The following is a 21,870-nucleotide window of genomic DNA, read 5'->3' on the forward strand; positions in this document are numbered from 1 at the left end:
TTCTGAAGTATATGTTACTTGGTGAAACGTCGACAATACCATTATCTTTTCAGATCCAAAAAAATCATCCTAAAAAGTGGTGTTGGTTTTTGGCAGTTTCTCTTTCGATTCCTGTGGCAGGAAAACGTCAGGCCACGCCAATCTTGAGGCGACAGCTCAGTCGCCTGTGTACTATAAAAACTGTGTAAATAGGCAGTATTGATTCGATTAACGTGCATGCTAACCCGTGAGCCTTTCTGCATTTCATTCTTTTCTTCAGAATTGATCGACCATTCTGATCGTTGGATTGTTCTCTCTCTGTTAGTTTTTCTTAGTCTCCTTCCTGATCCTCTTTATTTATTTGAACTGAATTGTTCGGATTGTTTGTTGTGAAACTCTTGTTGAGAGAGACATAACATAAGGATTTCTCTTGTGAACTATTGAATCAAGTTTTTATCATGTCGATATTGTGGTTTTCGTTAGTCTTGGTCCTTAGTGTACTGCTAGACTTAGTGCTAGCCAGGCGTAACTCTGTTCTTCCTCCATTGCCGCTTCTTCCCGTGCCAAGTGCAGCACAGCTAAAATGGCAGCAGAGGGAGCTCATCATGTTCTTCCATTTTGGAATGAACACATTTACAGATTCGGAGTGGGGAACTGGACATGAGAGCCCGAAGCTGTTCAATCCATCTTCTCTTGATGCAAACCAGTGGGCCCAAGTAGCCGCAGACGCCGGGTTCTCTCTGGTAATCCTTACTGCTAAACACCATGATGGTTTCTGCCTGTGGCCGTCCAAGTACACTGATCATTCTGTAAAGAGCAGCCCATGGAAGAATGGCTGTGGCGATGTTGTTAGAGAGTTTGTTGATGCAGCTCAAGCTAGAGGCTTAGATGTCGGCCTCTATCTTTCTCCCTGGGATCGCCATGAGAAGAACTATGGGCTTGAATTGGGATACAACGAGTATTACATGGGTCAGCTTCAGGAATTACTAAATGGGTATGGGATTAACAGCTTTCTTTGGCACAAAATCTAATGAAACCCGTGAATGGCTTGTCTAAATGCAGGAAGGCTTCCAGAATCCTTCCTCTGTTTGGAACTGCCATTGAATGAACTCACCAAGCTTCGACAGCCTCACTTTCACTAAATCTAAATCTGCTCTTCTGAATTTTCAGCCAATATGGTCGTATCTCGGAGGTATGGTTCGACGGAGCAAAAGGCAACAACGCCAAAAACATGACTTACTATTTCGATGACTGGTTCTCCATGGTCAACCAAATGCAAGGTTTCATCAACATATTTTCTGACGCCGGCCCTGATATCAGATGGGTTGGTGGTGAAACAGGCACAGCTGGCATTACTTCTTGGTCTCCTATCAATAGAACTTCTCTCAAAATTGGAGATGGCAGTATAATTGGGTATGCTAATTTCGTTTCAGTACTTGCTGCAAATTCCAAATCATGAACTGATGATGAGTTCCACTGCAGGTATTTAAACACCGGTGACCAAAACGGTAGAGATTGGATTCCTCCAGAGTGTGATGTTTCTATCAGAAATGGTTGGTTCTGGCATAGGAACGAGACAGCCAAGCCATTGGATGAGCTTCTGGAGATCTATTATACTTCAGTTGGAAGGAATTGTGTGCTGTTGCTCAATGTGCCACCGAACTCGGACGGTTTAATTTCAAAGACAGACATTGATAGACTAATGGGGTTCAGATCTGCATTAGCAACCATATTCTTGGTCAACTTGATCAAGGGTGCGGTCGCTAAAGGCAGCAGCCAAAGAGGAGGCAAGAATGGAGGGTTTTCAGCCGGTAATGTTCTGAACAATGATTTACAGTCATACTGGTCACCGGCCAACTCCGACGAGAACCCCTGGATTGAACTGAGATTCTCTAAGCCGGTGAAGTTCAATGTGGTGAGGGTACAAGAACCTATCACATTAGGACAGAGAATCGTCAGACATGAAGTGTATGCAGAGCTTACCGACGCAGGAACAGAGGGTGCCCGGCACAGTGGTACAATGGTGGCCAATGGAACAACCGTTGGTTACAAGAGGCTGCACAGACTAGGGTCCGTGGTCGAAGCCTGCGCTGTGAGGATTCATGTCGCCAAGGCTAAGAGATTGCCATTGATTGCTTCAATTGGTCTTCATTTCGATCCATATTCCAAGGGTCAGAAGTTGTAGGGTATGTTCTCATTCTTATTTCACGATTGATTGGCGGGAATAAACTGTGATCTGGTAAGAAATGGGGAAGAAAATGATCGATCTTTCATGCATGATCGCGCACATGACTTGCTTCCATGCCCATATTTATGGCACCAAATATCCAGGACGTGTAGTTCTGATCTCTATTTTAACTAGTAAGAATATGGCAAAGATAAGGAAATATTACTTTTCTTCCATGAGACATGCACCTTGGTGTTCTAAAATCAGGAGTTCTCTGATAATTTTGCAGGTGGGGAATAGAAAAACCATTAGCATGACTTTTTTTTCCTTCATTCCAAAACGAAAGTAATTGTGGCATGAATGATCGAACACGAAGCTCCTTTCAGGAAAAACTGTTCATACCAGTTGTTTGATTGGAACCGTCTGGTTGCAGTGGAGTCTTTCTGAAGAAAATGTACCTTGAAACTTATTTGTTTCATAAACTTTTGCCCATTTCTTTGCTTAAATTCTGTGTAATTTGAAGAAGAAAGTCAGTTTTAAGACAAAGGCAAAAGCGGTTGTGGAAAAAAGTAGGGATAATATGCAGCACTCTCTTAAAAGGTCTAGTCTCCTTTGTTCACCCATAATTCGCTTTCTTAGGCATGCAAGCATCAGCATTCCTGCACATTCTATCAGAGAAACGACTCTCTAGGCCCGTTTGAATACATTAAACTAAACAGTACTGGGCACTTTTTATGGTAGAATTTTTGTTCCACCTTCCATTTTACCCCATTTGTTTGATTTCATGGAACTTTTGTTCTAGGCGTTGAGAAGCTGACCGGCAAAATTTTTTTTCTCTTTACTAAAGTTTTACCTATTTAGGTGAAACTTTTATACTGGTACAAAAGGTTCATAATGGCCCTAAACTCCCGGCACTGCAGTTCAGTATTTGTTTCTATTTGAAACTTTCTACCAAATTTGAATTAAAGTTCTATGTATTTAAACGGGCCCATATGTTAAATTTAACATAGGAAATGAGTTGTTTTCCATTGTCGAGGAGCTTGACGCAATGAACCTTTCTACGCCATGTGTAGATAGAAGAGCGATGAACTTAACACCTACTTTCCCAAGATGAGATGCTTGAACAATTTGTGGTTGGTCATACGTTAGCCATTTTAAATGGTGCTAAAATTGCTATAGAAACTTAAAAAAAAAAACATTTTGATCCTGTAATTAAGTTCTAACATGATTCTTTATCGTCCTCTAAATAGTGAGAGATCACATGCTAAGGACAGTTACAGAGAGCTATTGTGTGACTAGCATAGGTTCACTGTTCATGCCAGTTCCTGAAATCTTACATTGTAATTAAACTGAACCTAGGATCAGCTAGGTCTAGTTGCATGTGGTGCTTACACCAAACCTAGTTAGTGCTCCTAATCATTCATTTTTCTAGTTAGAGATCGGTTAGTGCCGATCTGCCAAAATTTTCTAGCTTAGCCACAGACTAAGAGTCATTTTTATGATGCTACGATGCTTTGGGACTGCAAGTATGATGCGTTGGGTTTATTATCTGATGGAGAATATATAGACTATTGTGCCTAGGAAGACTGCATTGGACCTTCGTTTAAAGAAAGAGTTAAAGCAGTGTGTTTGTTTTCTCTCTCTGTTTCTAGGACATGTGTCATTTTACTAATAGAAAGGAGAAAAAGAAAAAGAAAAAGGAAAAAAAATGAAAATATGAGTTTGCAGTGAGAGGAATTGAGTATTTTACTCACCCGTTGTATCGGTTTCCACTTCATATTTGAACTGGTATACTCGTTAATTAAAGTTGAAGGGTATGCAGTTCATGACATCGAAGGGGGCCTTCGGGTCTTTTTCGAGTGGTGAGATTAATACCTCTCGCTCACTCAAAATCTAAATGAGCTGATTAGATCGATCTTTCCAATAATTCAAACACAAAGAAGAAATTGTAGATGCATTTCAAACATTATACAAGTTTTGCCCTTCGAAGCATGTTTCTGAAAAATGTTGTTGATCGCACTCAATCATTACTTGAAGGCATAATGGAAAATGATTTTGTTGATAGGAATGTCGATTTATCATATTCATACTCCAAATCCAGCGAAGGATATAAAATATTTATTTAAAATTAAACCCGGTTTGAAATATGAATTCGTTTGGATATTTATTTAAAACAGAAAACAAATCCAAATCCGAAGACATTTCTCAAATTTCAAGCGAATCTAATTTTTTTTTAATGTAAGGCTATTATTATTTTCTTTTTTCATATCCAACTTTTTTGAAATAGTTTGATTGGGTGTCTAATTTGTAGCATAAAATACAACTCCGTTCTTTCTCGCCGAAGGGAAGGACATTCCGTTCGGCCCAACATAACCCCTCATCTCAACAAATTAACGCTCTAGATCATTCTGTCCTTTAAATTACACAAGGGCCACCCGCACGCAAAGCCGCCTCTCTAAATGGCCCCTCCTTTGCTTCTTGGGTGGTTAGCGAGGGTTTGATTTTCTTTCTCATTTTTCTTCGGGAGGGAAAAAAAAGGGCAAGAAGGAGGAGGAGGAGGAGAGGGAGGAAGGGAGGGATGAGCAGAAGTTTAGGCATCCCGGTGAAGCTGCTCCACGAGGCGGCGGGGCATATAGTGACTGTGGAGCTCAAGAGCGGCGAGCTTTACAGAGGGTCCATGATCGAATGCGAGGACAATTGGAACTGCCAACTCGAGAACATCACCTACACTGCGAAGGTCTCTTCATTCTCTCTTCCCTTTTTTCTCCTGTTGTCTCCTTTTTTACTTTTCTCCGTACACTAACCAGTAGATCCGTAATGGTCTCTCTTTCTCCGCCGTGGAGCATATTGAAAAGCTTTTTGTATGCTTATTAACTCCCCGTCAAGTTGTGGAAGTGTTGCTGTTTCGGTTATTTGTGGTGAACTTACTTCCGTAACAGGTGGGGATAAGTTGGGACAACCCTTCGTGGGGCAGAATAAACAAACCAGGGTTTGCCACTTTTGAGAGAGATAGATGTTCCCGACGAAAATCTGGTAGGAAGTCTATGCTGTTCTGGCGATTGGAAGTGTTCTGATGGTTTTGCAAGGTTGAGATGAGTTTATATGCATGACTCGTAGTGTGGTTCTGAAATATACGAATTTCTGGTGATGTTTTTTTGCCCCTCATCTAATTTGAGGCGTTGGTTGCTTTTTGATTCTTGTTATGGAAAACGAAAAGAATGTAGAAGGGTTTCGCTGGGGCTTTTGTAGGTGAGAATGTTTCGCAGTTCGGGATAAGTGGGACTGTGGGACTTTGGAGAAGCAGAACTTGGTATGGTTTATCATGGGAAGCTGGTCCAGAATTGGATATGAACAATGAGGTTTAGATCATTCAGACGGCACAGATGGTTGTCTGAATGAAAAAGAGACCTGGAAAAAGAATGTACCTGTTAGTTGTTACCTCGTACCAACTTCTCGTCTCGCTTTGTAACTAAAGAAATTTGTGGCGTTTGAACTAGGTCAATTTCATGGTGTTAAAAATGATTTTATTCTGGTACCTTGGTGTCGTCAACTTAAAGAGAGCTGGGCCATTTTCCTGCATGCACGAACCACCTGTTATACCCTGATTCCTGAGAGAAGGATGAATGCAATGTCCTTTTTTTATCTATTTGAAATGTGGCACTGACAAAGATGCTTGAAGATCCATGGAGAAATAGGCACTCGTTGAGTTATTTCCGATGTCTGTTATTTGTATTATTTCATGTCCGCAAACATTTTCATCTTCAGGATTTCCATTCATAGATAAGAGCAGATCAGCACTCAACCATCTTTTCGTTTGTGAACACATATAAATAGACAATTTTTATCTATTGATCTGAGTACCCTTTACATAAAATTGCATATATCTGTTGTTGAACATTATCTTCTCTTTTGGTAGGATGGAAGGATGTCACAGTTGGAGCATGTTTTCATTCGTGGTAGCAAAGTCAGGTTGGTTTCAAAGTACTTAAGATGCTATTCCTTTGTAACTGTAATCTCATACACTGAAACTTTGTGCAGGTTTATGATCATACCTGATATGCTAAAGAATGCACCAATGTTCAAGCGTCTTGATGCGCGAATCAGGGTATGCATATTAGTGCTTGCTAGGCATCACTTGGTGTGATTATCGATTGATTTGGTCATAACTTGAATTTGTACAGGGAAAAGGCTCATCCCTGGGTGTTGGGCGTGGCCGTGCGGTTGCAATGCGTGCACGGGTAAATCATCTTTCATTACAATGATGTGGATAATTTCCGATACCCTTTGTCTAATGGAGAACTTGAATTGAAGCATCTGTATTGTTTTTGTCAAGTCTTATATTTTCTTTACTGATGGCTCAAAGATTCTAATGCTTTTTTGCATGTTTAAGATAATTGGAATACATATCCAGGTTAGGATATTCAATTCTTTTTGAGATTCCAAGTGATTCCTGTTTTCTGTCTAGGTGCACGTGTTTTTGCTTCCTCCATTTTTGGCAAAAAAAAAAAGTGTGATCATTGTTCCTAAAACACGCAGATATTTGAGAAATTGGTTTCATTCTTCCTATCCAAGGTTTTTACTTGTCTAACATGTATATAAAATGTTAGGTGAATCCATGGAAAAGGATTTGGTAAGTTTGACTGCTATTGTAAGGATTGACATATTCAAGGAAAATGATGAGCATATCATTTCTAATGGGACTAATGATGAGCATATCATTTCTCATGGGACCAACTGCGTCAACATTTAACTTGAAGTTAAGTCACTGATTTCTGCCTATGTTTTTGGCCACGTGGCTCTGAAGGGGAATAAATCCTAGCAGTTCTTCTCTTTCAATATAGTAGTTTGTTTTGGCCCATTGGTTGGACATATTGAAGCTTCACTTTTTTAACTTTTCTGTCCTTAAAACTGGGGACTTTCATGTTTTAAGATGTCAGATCTGCTGAAATCAGCATAATTGTTGGAAAATAGTGGTTTGGGGATGTACAAAGTTACAAACTTCCTGGGCACAAGTCCATTAGAGGAAATCATGCAGTGAAGACTTTAGTGCAACTGTTCATGGGTGGAGCATTGAAGTATTTTGTTTGAGAAACTTGCAGTGACATAGGCTGATTAATAAGCCCCCCGTCGGAGACTTCAGAGACATGACTCAGTTGTGAAGACTTTAGTTCTGCCTTCCTTGATTTGTTTGTGGTAGTGCCTCTCATAAAATAATCTCATATAGAATAATAAGATCGGATTTTCTCCTCTTCCCATTGTGGAAATTTCAGCTATTGATGTTGGTCAGTGGTTATAAGGCTCCACAGCTCGTTATAGTATAGCAAGAGCCGGAGCAGTTAAATGCTACCAAAGATTAATGAAGATGATGGTGTCCACAAGGCAGTTGTATAAGCACGTTCAGTGTGTCTGTTGCTCACAATAGTATTTGATTCATGTTGCCCTACATTTATTGATGGAATATCTTCTGGAAATTCGGTGTTTCTGTCACTTTCAATTTGTTTTTTTTTTTTTTTTAGGATCCTTCTAGAGTATGACTTTGTGCTGTCACATTCTCTAGACTAGTAAAGGGGATTAGCTTAGTTGGTGCAGCGATGAACCAATGAACCCCATTTTTACAGTTTGTGAGACACATCAGTTAATATCAATTATTCTCATTAATGTAGTGCTTGTTGATAAGCAGTGACTTTTGTTGATAAATTGCTGTTTTCTCTTTGTTCTTTTTCTCTTTCAGTCCAAAATTAACAAGTTTGTCAGTTTTTATTTGATTATCTATCAGTTAATTGGACTTTGCATTGATTATTCATCTACTCTGTTATTTGATGTTTGGATGCCTTACTCTTTAACATCCATTTTAGACTGAATGGGTTGGTTGTGAGGAGTCGCTAGACTAATATGACCGAGTTTGTGCAGGCACAAGCTGCAGGCCGTGCTGCCCCAGCTGCTCTTGGTAGGGGTGCTGCACCACCAGTGAGGAGATAAGTGCTGATAGAAAGCTGGTTTTGTCAAACCTGGATTGGTTTGGCGGCCATTTCGTCCTTCACCAGTCTGCTCATGCCTGTGACAGATTGGTGTCAATAGGTTGTTCACTTTAGATAATTTCTTCTTTACTTTCACAAGTGGTTATGTTTTTTCATGTTTGTAAGAACAGTTGACCTGCAAACATTGATGAGATCACCTCCTTTACAATAGAATGAAAAAAGTAATGAACTTGAAAATGTTCCCTTGATTTATCAACTGAGGGCATGTTTGTTTCGCTTTCATTTCAGAATCACATGGTTCCATCTCATTATTCTTACGTGGTTCAAGACCATGTGTTTCCTACCAGGTGCAGACCAGGTCACCTGGTGCTTCTACTTAACAAGGTGAAATGCCATTAGGTATTCATTTACTTGGCACTTATCATCAAGTGTATATTGATAAGGCAGACGGACCAAAGTGTGTGGTCGATGCTGCTCACCTGATGTCAATTGTTCTCTTGCTATCTTGAACTATAAATTGAATAATGAATGAAGAAAACTAGTTTTCATTCAGAATCATGCCCTCGCATTTCCATGTTTTAGGTTACGCTTGCCTTGGATGTTGCTCTCTCTCCCTCTCTATGCATGATATCTGTATTTAGGTTAGAGTTTCCGTGGCGGTGGATTTGACTTATGGTGGTTGGGAGGGGAAAACATCTCAATGAGGAGAATCAGACATCAGCAGGCTAGAGTGAGCGTATAGGTACATGAAAGTTCCAACATCTTTAGTTTATGAGAGATTTGATGGAAAACTAGGACTTTGGTGATTTTTGTTCTGCAACCATTGTCTTCATCATCACACTACGGTGGTGCTTTATGTTTTTCTCCTTTTTACTCTTTTTTCTTTTTAGTAAAAACAGGAATCACTGTAGTAAGATGGCAAGGCAAGAGAAAGGGAGAAATTTTCAAGCCAAAACAGGATGTTCTTCTCTTTGATTGTTCCAGTCCGTTGTGACACCTAATTTTAGCTTTTTCAAATCTTCATTTGTTTTATGATCTTACGGCAACAGCTTTGGTTTTCAAATCTTCATTTGGCTTTCCATCTCATGGCAAGCCGTCCTGTAGAGCAAAAAAGCCTGAAACGAAGTGCTAAGTGTTAAGTGTATCCTTGAAAATCAGTTCCATAGCGTGCTTTGACCGAAAGGCCGTGAGGTTCCTTCCCCTTTTTTAAGGCATTGGAGTTGGATCGTTCGTGTACTTTTATTCAGGTTATTTATAGCTTTGGGATTGCGAAAAGCTAAGATATATGAATGCATTATGCATGGTAGGATTCACATACATGCAGTTGTCTCTAATCTCTCCCGGTTAGACCAATGAAACGTGAAGCGGTTTCTTCCGATGATATTGTCTATATGAATCAAAAGCATGCACTACAGCAACAGCAAGATGTCAGTGGTAACAAGAAAAGCCTCTGTTATAGAAGAGAATGTCTTGGATAGAGTGTTCTAAAAGACTTGCATCTGGTGTTAATGTGTTCCAAGTGCACACGAGCTCACACCTTATAGTTGGGGATGAACAAGAGGATATCACCAATGAGGTGCAAAATTGCTCTCGTAGAACTAGAGTGATCTGCACAGCTTCCAAAGCAAGCGTCTCTTCCTTTTCTGGAATTGATTCCAATCGCCACTCTAACACGCGAGAAGAGTTGAACAATCGCAAGTTGAAGATCAAACTCAGCGAGAGTGGTGGGGGCCATGGATCCGGTAGTCTTAGAAGACCAGCCACGTCTTGACTTCATCAAAGAGGATATACCTACGGTTCCATGAAGCTACAACTAATCTCAGATCCACCCAAACACAACCTATATGTTCTTCCATTTAACTGTTTCTCAATAAAGAAAAAGCTTGGCTTCTTTTCCGGGAGAAGAAAAGTACAAAGCGGTGGTGAGTATCATTTCCATGGACCTACACAAGAATATTTCGCTCCTTGCTTTATATATATATATATATATAAAAGTTGCAAAGGCAATTAAAGCTTCCATGAATACTGTCAATAAAGACTAGTGATGTCCTCATTAGATGAATGTATGACGTAAGGGACGGTACCTTCTCCTGCTAACAGTGATCATGTAAAATATGAGCATTAATGAGCACGTGCCGTCCATTCCGGCCAACAAAGTTGACGTGCCCATGAGGACAACCACCGCCTCGTCCCTTCAGCTGGCTCGCGGGCCATTGTTGCTGTACCTCACCAGTGCATTTCAGGTCAGGTCGACGTAGTCCTCCTGAGCATCAGCCAGAGCCATTATTCATTTTCAAAGTTCTCTAGATGTTTCTAATCTCAGACTGATCTCAAATTCAGGCTACTTGAAATGTAAATCATAGATCGTAAATGTACTTTTCATGCCAAAAAAAATCCCACTATATTAAGGAAAAAATATGGTAGTAGATGGTTTGGGAGTAGGAGAGGTAAGAGGGGTCGGGGCCATGATCATGGAAAGAAGATTTCTCCCATCTTTTTCTTCTTCTTTACCTTCATCGTGTATGGTTGTTTGGTACGAGTGTAGATCTAATAGACATCATTTACGGCGCTGCGCCCCCTTTCATAGCATATAAATACAGTGTCTACAGGAATTAAATTGATGGTGGAAGTTTCATTTAACTGCTAATCCGACCAGTTATGTTATGTTCATTGAAAGCTCAAAGGAACAGACTTTAAGATTCACAGTGTAGGAACAGACTTTAAGGTTTACAGTCTTTGAAGAAGTGTCTGTTGTTGTTACATGTGCAGTTTGGCCTACCAAAGTTGCCGGAGATTTTCACTCTTAACCGGCTTTAAATGTTTTTTTTTTTTATGGTTTTTTATACTTTTCCGCTTTTGTTAAAGTAAGTATAGACCACTTTCTGAGGGTTTTCGCTTTTTTACACCTCTATGATGATTTCAGGCTTGTCTGCTTAGGCCTCTTGAGTGTTTTATTGTGTTTGGATGTTTAAATGTGCTATACACTTAACAGTAGGTTTGTTCATGTTTAAAGCAAGGTTTTGCTGGATTAGGTTAGTTCTGGTTTAAATTAATATTGTTACAAATGGTTTTTATATTCTACTTACGATTGTGGTTTTCACATTTAAAATATTATAAATTTGTTAAAAAGATACTTTTGAATATGTAATATTCTAAGCTTATAAAGTTTTAAAAACAATGGTTTGAATTCCTTTGCTTTTAAAACTCATTTTATATAAAAAAAAGAAAGAAAGAAATTGTTTTTGTATAGATCTGTTTAAACATGCAAATATATTTATATATCTTACGAATGAATGATCTAAGAAATCAATAACAACATGAGATTTAGTACATGCATATCTATCTTTCATGAACTCTTTCTTCTTAAACGAGAAATTTGACTTCGTTTATCGAGAGCAGAGCTCATCATCATTGTTGAAAAAAAGGAGTAAAACCCATCATCGTTGGAAAAAAGGAGAAAGGGAGCGGCGGTCGCGAGTATGATTTTCATCGTTTCATGGACCTATTCAAAGCTTCTTCTTTCCCAAGTTTGCAAATACGATTAAAGATTCAAGATACTGACGTTTTCACCTTCTCCTGCAAACAGTCATCATATAAGATATCGCCATTAATGAGCATGTGCCCTCCAGTACAAATTCAACTTGCCTCTGCTCTGAGAAGGAGAGGCGCCTCTCCGGCATTATTGCAATGCCGGACCGGCGTGATTCTGGACAGTCCTGACGATGCGCCATCATTGGCGTCCTTCTATATGGATGCTGCTTGGCCTACCAACTGTCGCCGGAGATTTCCTCTTGATTACAACTGGCTTTGAACTGCTTTCAATGATTAACTTTTCGTTTTTCTGAAAAAACAGTGAAGCCACTTTTCGTCAACTTACTTTTTTATTTTTAAAAGTAAATTAAGATAATCTAGATTGATTTAAAATATTTTAAATCGATTCAAAAAATAAAATTTAATAAAAAAAACCTGCAGAAGGTATGCGTTGTAATTTGAAACAAACAAAGATGAATATTAATGAAGGCCAAAAAATTGAAGCATCAAGTGAAAAATGTCAAAATTTTGACATTTAACATAGGCAGGCAAAAGAATTTGCTGAAGATTTTTGTGGAATGTGTGGAATAAGGAGACGAAAATGTTAATCAATAAACAACAAGTAATCGAGAAGAACCTCCGGCTTTGATACCACGTGAAAATTAAATGGTTTGATCCACAGAAGAAAAAGAAAAAGAAGCGAGACATGGGAGATGAGCGAGACTTCACATAAATGTGGTTTGGCCCAAAGTGCTTACATCCATGAGAAAAAACGCACTCTTTTCTTTCTGAACTTACCAATTCTTGTAAATATACATATGAACCTCAATATCGATAAACTTATCTACAACATTTGTTAAAAAAAGTCTTAAGGATAGAGGCAACAAATCTGTACCAATTTTCTTTTACATGTTCTAGATTCTAACACACTTAATATTCCCAACTGCTCTTCCAATTTCAGCTTAAAACTTAGAAATCAACTCGCAGATCAATCTCTGATGCGCAAGTGGGCCTTTATAAGGGCCAAAGAATCACTAGACTAAGAGTTTTGGTTAAGCATCTAAAGGAACTGATAAAAAAAACTTGTTTTTCAACATGATTCTTTCGGGTAAGTACTCGTCTGAAAAAAAAGGTTCAAAGGCTCCCCAATTCTCCATAACTCTGTGGGTTAAGTTGTTGAACATGATTCTTACATCTATAAGTTAGAAAAAAAAAAAAGATAGAGAGCATTATACAGATCTGATTTTTAACCTATAATTGCGCATAAATTGATAAACCAAATTGCACCTGACCCCGGTTCAGTAGGCAAACGGGAAACTCCTGCCCTTACGGTCTTACCTGCCGGAAACTGAATTAGGGTTGAAGGGGAAAGGTGACTAAGGTGAGCAACTTGGTTATCTTTCCCATAGTGGTCTAATCAGAAGCAACTTTAGCACTGCCACCCTAAATAAGTGATATCCTTTCAGCGATATCCACCACTTTCCGTCATGGCCACGTACTTTTCATGCATTCGTTCATGAAGAGAACACTTTTTAAAGCAACTCCAGCTTATCTAAAGAGCCAATTTCTCAGCCTTCCTTAAGATGGTTTTGCTCTTTCCCCAGTCAGCTGCATATTTGCAGCTTTCACTTTTTATTTTCATTTTTTCTTTGTCGGAATACTCGCCTGAGTAAAAGGACCGCTTTCAGTTTCTCAGTACTCTCTTGCCTCTGCACCAAGCGCCGTTTCATTGGTCCGGGATCTAGCAAGTCTGACCGAGCTGTGGAAAAGATGATGGGAAAAGGAGATGGTGAGTGGGAAAAGGGCGATAAAAGAGATGCCGTGCACAATTTTTAAGAGGGTTCCACCCACCACCCATCAGTTATTACTGAAGCCTTGTTCAGCTGCCGAGGCCATTGAATGCAGTCGTTTCCTTAGTATCACTCTCCCTAAAACGATTCAACGGGGAGCAGACGAGAGAAAAGGGAATTTGATAAATGGCAGAACTGAAGCATCTCTAAGCATGGTCGGACCCAAGGATTAAGTCATGTATGTGAAAGTAGTACTAGGACTAGTAATCTTTTGGGAAGCTTGTAGTGTATTTGAGAGGAGAGAAAGCGGAAGAGGCTGAAGGTTTTGTCTCGAAATTTAAATTTAAGATTGTTTTGGCACCTAAATGAAGAGTGAGATACCTGTCAAGTAAGCAAACTGCTTCTAAATTCGAGATCTGCTGCTATATGACATGAAGAAAAAAACGAAACACCTGTTACCTAAGCGAAATGAACTCACAAAAACTGTGATCGGCAAACTTAACCCAACACAGGACTCCTGCAACCATGGTTAAAAATGAACCAGAACTTGGTGGCACGACCTCACAGTAGGTCCAGTCGTGTTAACTGCAACCCCCACCAAACCCTGCGCAGAAAACAAGAATTAAAACCCGAAAGTAACCGTGAACAAAGTCGGTGGGGCGCCAAGAGACCGACCACTTTCGCCACGTAGCAACCAACGGGTGCCCCTGCCTTTACTTCAATAGATCCAGAGGACCATAAGAGGCTTTCGTCTCCCTCCGTCTCTGTCTCTCTGTTGATGGCGATGGCGAGGTCATCAACCGGGTGGTTTTGGCTATGCCTTGCTTGTTGCTGTGCCTTCAGTTCAGTTCTCGCTGACAACACTCCATGGAATACCTTTGTTATCCATGCAGACAAATCTAAATTACCAGAAGACTTCAGCAATCATCTTGATTGGTACTCAGCCACGCTGAGCTCAATAGTAGAGGAGCCATATCTCAAGAACGGCTATGAGCGGATTATCTACAGCTACGAAAATGTTTTCCATGGCTTTGCAGCGAAGCTCAGTGAGAGAGAAGCGGAGAAACTTCAAAACCAACGAGGTATATTGGCCATCTTCCCGGAGACGGTCTACCAACTTCACACAACCAGGAGCCCAGAGTTCCTAGGCCTTGAACGAGGGAACGGAGGTGCCGGGGACGTCTGGGCCTCTGTCAAATCTCGCCGTGATGTCATAATTGGAGTGCTCGACACTGGAATATGGCCGGAGAGCCCGAGCTTCAACGACAGCGGCATGGCCGCAAGGCCAGCTCGCTGGAGGGGCGCCTGCGAGACTGGCCGCGGCTTCAACGTCGGCCACTGCAACAAGAAGATTGTTGGTGCCCGCATATTTTTCAATGGCTATGAGGCTGCAACCGGAAGCATCAACGAGAAGGAAGAGTTCAAGTCGCCAAGGGATCAAGACGGCCATGGCACTCATACCGCTGCGACCGTTGCCGGGGTGCCGGTGAGAGGCGCCAACCTACTCGGCTACGCCTCTGGAACTGCCAAAGGCATGGCGCCGGGAGCCAGAGTTGCCGTTTACAAGGTATGTTGGGTTAACGGATGCTTCAGCTCAGATATACTTTCCGCCATCGACAGGGCGGTTGCGGATGGCGTTGACGTGCTCTCCATTTCGCTCGGTGGCAGCGTCTCCGCCTACTACAGGGACAGCCTCTCTGTTGCTGCTTTCGGAGCCATGGAGAAGGGGGTCTTCGTATCGTGCTCGGCTGGCAACGGCGGACCAGGACCGGGTAGCCTGACCAATGTCGCCCCATGGATCGCAACCATAGGCGCCAGCACTATGGACAGAGATTTCCCTTCTATTGTGAAATTGGGCAACGGCCGGATATTCTCCGGCGTCTCCCTCTACAGAGGTCGGCGCGTTCTCTCCTTTGATAAGCAGTATCCTGTTGTCTACATGGGCGACAATATCAGTAGCCCGACACCGAGCGCGCTGTGCCTGCCTGGCTCTCTTGATGCGCATGCTGTCGCCGGGAAGATTGTACTCTGCGACAGAGGCATGAATCCGAGGGTGGAAAAAGGTGAGGTGGTGAAAGAAGCTGGCGGCATAGGAATGATCCTGTCCAACACTGAATCGAACGGGGAGGAACTGGTCGCAGACTGTCACCTTCTTCCGGCCACATCAGTCGGCGAAACCGCTGGAAATGCCATCAAGCGATACTTGCGGACCAGCCCACGTCCTACAGCCACCTTGTCTTTTGAGGGAACCAAGTTGGGGATCAGGCCATCTCCTGTTGTTGCCGCATTCTCGTCCAGAGGTCCCAACTTCGTCACTCCGGAGATACTCAAACCGGACATGGTTGCGCCCGGCGTCAACATCCTCGCCGCCTGGAGCGGACAGGCCGGGCCGACCACTCTGCGCCAGGACCACAGGCGAGTGAAGTACAACATCCTCTCCGGCACCTCCATGTCATGCCCCCATGTAAGCGGCATAGCTGCGTTGCTTAAATCCGTCCACTCGAAATGGAGTCCGGCAGCCATTAAATCTGCTCTAATGACTACTGCCTATTCTCATGACAACACCCACAACCCCATGAAGGACGCAGCCTCAAACACTTCCTCCACACCCTTCCAACACGGTGCAGGTCATATAGATCCATCCAAGGCCTTAGATCCCGGCCTAGTTTATGACATAGGCCCCGAAGACTACTTCAATTTGCTTTGCTCTATCAAGTTGACGCCTGCTGAGCTCAGAATCTTCGCCAAGTCATCGAACCTATCCTGCAACCATGGCTGGAACTCTCCCGGAGACCTCAATTATCCGGCCATTTCCGTCGCATTCCCGGAACGTCCTGCAACCTCAGTCATTACCGTCAAAAGGACAGTTACCAATGTGGGCAGTCCTGCTTCCCGATACCACATTGCTATTGCACCAATCAGAGGTGTAACAATTACAGTTAAGCCGAGAACCTTGCAATTCACCAATAAGTATCAGAAGCTGTCGTACCAAGTGACCTTCGCCACGGTTGCGCTGCAACCAGAGCCACAATTTGGTGTGTTGACATGGACCGATGGAGTTCACAACGTCAGAAGCCCAGTCGTCGTCACATGGACTCCTCCAGCTTAGGCTTTTCTTACTGCCGTTTCAATCAGGTGCAACAATATGTATCCCGCTTCCTTAGACCACCTTGGTGTCTAACTTGCTTCCTTCCAATGCATTTCAGTGTTCTTTTGCTGGCTCTTTTTGGTTAGTGTTGCTGAATTTTTAACTCTTTAGGTTCTAACCTCTTTGCGTATCAGGGTATGTCAGCTTAAAGCCTACAAGCTTGGAAACGTGTGAGCTCTCCAAGTGCAACTGAGCAATTTAAGTATGGACTTCCTGAATCGATAGATTCGACATATCTAACTACTGAAACAGCTTCTGAGTCAAACATCAGTATATTTAACCATAGAAACAGATGTTTCCAGTGCACATGAATGCCTTCGGGCACATACACACACAATACTAACCATAGAAACAAGTTTTTAAGCATGATAGGAAGCATGCGCATGAACTCACTCGCGTTGCAGAGACATAGAAGTGAAACACATTCTAAAATTAACAAAGCTAACTACCGAAGGCCAAGTATTCATGAACTTCGAGCAATGCCAACTAAAGTGGGGATTATAACACAAATTGTCTGTCTCGCAACTGGTTCCTCAGCATTATGCTGCTTTGACGAGTGAGGTTACAAATAGGAATTAATCAGCATTAGCTGGAAGAGAAATCATTGTTTCTTGATTCCCAGATGACAGTGCCATCGCAAGTGCATATCTTTTTGTAGTTTTCCCCAACACCTGCACTTCTTGCTATGACTGCAGCAGCTACCCCGGAGCTGGATTTATCCTCACTTTCATATACCACGACAGATCGACCGATTAGATCAACAACTCGGAGCATCTTCTTTGTGCCCGAGAAGAATGCTTCTCCCTCCCTGCTGACGTTCAGTGTTCCCAGGTCACCCACAGCCTAGAATAATAATATGAAAATATTATTTCAGAAGTTCATTGAGGTAATTATTGAACATATCTTCACCGGTATCTAGCACGGGATTTTAAGAGGAATCAGATGGAAGCAGACTCCGTTGCTTGCAAATTTGTCCAACCTGAGCTGTTATGCAAACAAATTCTGAACCAGAAGACTGCGAAATGAAGAATACAAGAACAGGCAACACGATCGAAAGGAAGTATACAATCAAACAGAAAAGCAGAATGGACCAACGAGAAGGCAGCACCTAAGCACATATAGGTTAATCACAAGTATACAAAAACTATCCTTCTGGCAATAGGCGTTGTTTTCTTCTCTGTGTATATAACAGTACTAACTGAATCCAAGATTTGCAGGATTATTCGATCTAGTATGCAAGCAAAGGCATATAAGAAAGATGAGAAGAATAAAGATCGTCCATAGGCATATAAGAAAGATGAGAAGAATAAAGATAGTCCATCCATAACTGAGCACCTCAGTACGTTTTCCAATATAAAAACTTAAGAAGAATATCCCTCCCATCGCAACGGCATCTCAAACAGACAGATATAGATCGTATCCGCAGACAATGCCAAAACTAACCTCTCCGGAAATGCCCCCATTTGAAGGATTGAACATCCTCCCCGTGCTGGCTGCTCCTTCTGTCAGATCTCCGTATTCATTTATGGACCATCTATGTATACCCGGTGACAAGCCGCTGAAACTGGCCTCTATTCTTGCCAATTCCATATTTACTTGCGCAAATCGAACGACGCCGTGAACGACAGGGCCTTTAAACTCAGCCACAGCAGCTGAAACTAAGAAATCTGCACTATGATAACGTGGCATTTTAGGATTTAAACCTCAACGAAGTTATACCAGTTACGCTTTACGAAATAAGACAATTTTCCCAAGCCATTGTTGAAGGGTGCATTCGTAGACAGACGGAAGCAAGTGGGTTTTGCAAGTCACAGATGCAAGAACAGAAATAGACGAAAGATTCTAACGACATCCATATAGTGAAGAACTTAATTTAATGATCTCACCGGTTCGCTTTAAACAGCTTATAAAGTAACTTGATATGACCATATTAAGCTGAATTGCTTACCTTCGGGATTCCCTTGGCCAATCAGACGAGCCTTACGACCTGTTTGGTCTAGAGCATCTGTCAGAGTCCTCAAAGAAGCAGAACCGAGAACTCTCACAAGTTGATTAGTCATGTCGGCATCAACTATTCTGACACCTGCAACAAAAGAAATAATAGATAGATCTTGAAGTGATACATGACGAAGGGAGTAAAAAGAAGGCTAGGAACTGAAGTATAAAAAAAAATTTGAGTTAATCCAAGTGATGTACAGTCGTACCATCTACTGTTTGCAATTTGTTTTTAACAGCTGAAACACAACTATCGCACTTCATATCAACCATGAACTCCGTCTGGGAGAAAAGAAGAATGTCAGGAGTTTGACAACTTACTTTTATCAAGACATCCAACAGCAGATGAAGGCTTGAAGCCTCCAAGAAAAATATACTAAAGCGCACAAATCATAAAGTGGATAAAGCCCTCGCCAAGGTTTTAAAATATTCACATATGTGCATAGTTTCGAGACACCCAGATGCATTAGGTCACAGGCAAACTTATGAAAGATTGCCGAATTCTTTTTGACAAAAATATCGGCTGAAACATAGATTTGAAGATTAGATAAAATACCAATCTAATCCTGGGTCACGGAGATGGGCAGTAGATCAATTCAGCGGCTATACTTTTCCTGGGCTCAGGAAAAGAACAAAACAGGGAATCGTCTTTCCGCTATATCAATCATCACTAACCAAGACTTCACAATCGTTGGATTACCTATTAGCTAACTATTTGCTTCACGAAAAAACACTCAATGGAATGAAGAGAAAGTTCCTTTCTGGGTTGTAAATTACCAGTAGCTCAGATAGTACTCCTTCAGTCTGCAAGAAAAGAGCAAGCAAAACTATGTTAGGCCACTCATAGGGCATATTTATGAGTTCAGATGTCAAAAACAACATATTTATGAGTATGCGTGAACAATCTGCAGCGAATATCTGCTTCTACTTTATAGCTTTCAAGCAATTGTTAAAACTACGAAAACATTCCTCATTACTTTCCGTTCTTCTTAAGTACACCCAAGCTTCTCTTCCTACGTCGATGTGGCCTCGTTTTTTTATCGTTCAGAAGTTGGAGAAATATAACGCAGAACTAAGCTAAACAAGGAAAAAAATTATTGGTTCAATCCAAAGCAAATTAGGCCAATCCTTGTTGCCAAATTCATGTGAATGTGACAGATAGCTTCTGATATCCCTAACAGTAATGAGATCCAAAAAATTGATGAAGAGATACAGCAAACTGCACAAAAGGAATACTGCAGTCTCTTAATCATCAGAATCTAAGATACTAAACAGAAGCCCACTTCACCGGAACCATTCAAAGATTTCTTAAGACTTAACGCAATTGCCATGTAAATTTCAAGCATTACCTCCAGGGGTATCATCTTGAAATACTAATAATAGTTCCCCGACAGTATACTCACAAAGGATTCACTTGCAATTACCACAATCTATGAGAAAGTATGATTGAAAACCAAAAGTTCATGTATTGAGTCAGATGAAATCACAGGATATCGACAAAATTCGAGTTTCAATTGACTTAGACCACAGGAATCCACAAAAATGTAAACCTAATAGCCAAACGCAACCGCAGGAAACCCTACAATCGAATCCCATCCTGAACCGAATCCCAGTTAAATAACAACCCATTTGAGCGTCTGAGAAGGAAACCGTCGAAATCTCTTAAGCGGTAAAACCATAGATTCCGGAACCTGTATTATTCGAACAGAAGATACAATCTCCATACCTCTTCCTTAGGGTCCGAGGGATCCGCCATTGAAGTTGGAGTTCCCATGTGGTCAGCGGCAGCCAGAGTCTTCAATCGCTCGGAGGTGACAGGTCACAGAAGCATGAACGAGTTCGTCAACGAGAGCCGAACGCGGAAACCAAGAGGGAGGGTTTAAGAATACCTGGAGGAAAAAGGAGACGAGGAGATCGCAGCCGCGGCGCCAAAGGGAAGAACAAGAGAAGCTGCTGCCGGCGAACTCAGGGAAGCCATTCCCCTGCCGCTCTTTTCTTCTAGCACCTTCTTTCCTCCACCTTCGTGGGAATCTTTTTTTCGTTTTTTTCCGCCGATGGAAATGTGACGAAATCGTGAACTTTACTGGAACAAGTTCCTGAACTAAATTGTGCGTCGCAGGAAATGTGATGAAATCGTGAGCTTACTAGAACAACTTCCTGAACTAAATTGTGTTTCGCCGCCCAAGCCAGGAGTCCACTCTAATTGATGGGGCTGAAAGTAAGCCAAGTAAAACTAGAGTTGAGCCATAAAATTCGGCTCGAACTCAAGTTACTATTCGATTATAATTTTCATTGAGCTCGAACTTGACTTGATTATTTCATTTGACTTGATTATTTCATTGACCTCGAACTCGACTCGATAATAATTTTCATTGAGCTCGAACTCAACTCGATTATTTATATGACTCAACTGGTGGAGCTCCTTTAAATTGATTACCCGCATGTCGAGACCATGTGAGACCAGTCATTTTGTTATAGAATATGACGAGTGACCAATTATCATATGCAACATACTTATCTCCACTTACTCAAAGTCATGTGCATCATACAACAATTAGTATCAACAAAAGTCTTGTGTCACATGTTTAGCAATAGTAAGAGTCAAATTCAAATATGTGAGATACCCTTATACCACTACAAACTTCAGCTTATTTCCATTAAAATGTTAGTTTTAAACTGAAAATTAATTGTACACATGTTCTTTTTTAACTTTTGTTTTTTGGTTAATCAAGATCAGGGATCTTGTTGAACTCCATTTTTATCTTTTCGGCAGAGAAAGGAAACATGTTTCTCTTTTCTAGAATTTGTTTTGTCGTTCTCGTTTAATTTTGGAGTGGTTCTTCATCAGATTGAACACCAAATCTAGTCAAAATCTAAATGTTACGTCTAAACTGTCCTTTTTTTCTAGAGGATATTGGTACCAAACATCAGCACACATATTTTGGACAATTACCATGATGGGTTTTTGTTTGGATCGAGACTTAGATCCAAAAAAAAGTTGCATTTTGGATCTGGATCTAGCAAGACCTACGGGTTTCCCACTGTACTTGAGATGCCCGGATGCGCTCAACCATATGAGCCCAAACCGCCCTAATATAGACCGAAGCATCCAAGCCACATTTTTCCAACCGATGACTTGGTCTCCTTCTTCCTCATGCACGTCAGGCCAAAACGTTTCCTGACTAATTATTGGATTTTAAAAACAAGACCTGCTACCATCTTCCGCAACGTATCTACTTGAGCTTAAAGGTCGATCAATGCTATGAAGGTGGATGGCGGCTT

The 21,870-nt window shown here is 41.3% G+C and overlaps 4 protein-coding genes across 4 annotated transcripts; 3 read left to right on the forward strand and 1 right to left on the reverse strand.

The window, feature by feature from the left end:
- Positions 1-217: 217 nt before the first annotated feature.
- LOC116262005 (alpha-L-fucosidase 1-like) lies at positions 218-2,256 on the forward strand. Its single transcript, XM_031640986.2, has 3 exons — positions 218-973; positions 1,150-1,392; positions 1,462-2,256. The coding sequence occupies exons 1-3, from the start codon at positions 438-440 to the stop codon at positions 2,162-2,164; spliced, it is 1,482 nt and encodes a 493-aa protein (XP_031496846.1). The 5' UTR covers positions 218-437; the 3' UTR covers positions 2,165-2,256.
- A 2,409-nt stretch (positions 2,257-4,665) lies between these two features.
- Positions 4,666-8,380, forward strand: LOC116263423 (small nuclear ribonucleoprotein SmD3b-like). Its single transcript, XM_031643182.2, has 5 exons — positions 4,666-4,883; positions 6,063-6,115; positions 6,185-6,251; positions 6,328-6,384; positions 8,057-8,380. The coding sequence occupies exons 1-5, from the start codon at positions 4,725-4,727 to the stop codon at positions 8,123-8,125; spliced, it is 405 nt and encodes a 134-aa protein (XP_031499042.1). The 5' UTR covers positions 4,666-4,724; the 3' UTR covers positions 8,126-8,380.
- Positions 8,381-13,859: 5,479 nt separating this feature from the next.
- LOC116262314 (subtilisin-like protease SBT1.3) lies at positions 13,860-16,668 on the forward strand. Its single transcript, XM_031641561.2, has one exon. The coding sequence runs from the start codon at positions 14,224-14,226 to the stop codon at positions 16,552-16,554; it is 2,331 nt and encodes a 776-aa protein (XP_031497421.1). The 5' UTR covers positions 13,860-14,223; the 3' UTR covers positions 16,555-16,668.
- Positions 16,669-17,055: 387 nt separating this feature from the next.
- Positions 17,056-20,696, reverse strand: LOC116262315 (copper chaperone for superoxide dismutase, chloroplastic/cytosolic). Its single transcript, XM_031641562.2, has 7 exons — positions 20,478-20,696; positions 20,315-20,383; positions 19,366-19,392; positions 18,798-18,870; positions 18,542-18,676; positions 18,037-18,260; positions 17,056-17,436 (listed from the first exon to the last, which is right to left on the reverse strand). The coding sequence occupies exons 2-7, from the start codon at positions 20,360-20,362 to the stop codon at positions 17,179-17,181; spliced, it is 765 nt and encodes a 254-aa protein (XP_031497422.1). The 5' UTR covers positions 20,363-20,383; positions 20,478-20,696; the 3' UTR covers positions 17,056-17,178.
- Positions 20,697-21,870: the final 1,174 nt, after the last annotated feature.

This window comes from Nymphaea colorata, chromosome 10, assembly GCF_008831285.2.
Source record: "Nymphaea colorata isolate Beijing-Zhang1983 chromosome 10, ASM883128v2, whole genome shotgun sequence".
NCBI lineage: Eukaryota > Viridiplantae > Streptophyta > Magnoliopsida > Nymphaeales > Nymphaeaceae > Nymphaea > Nymphaea colorata.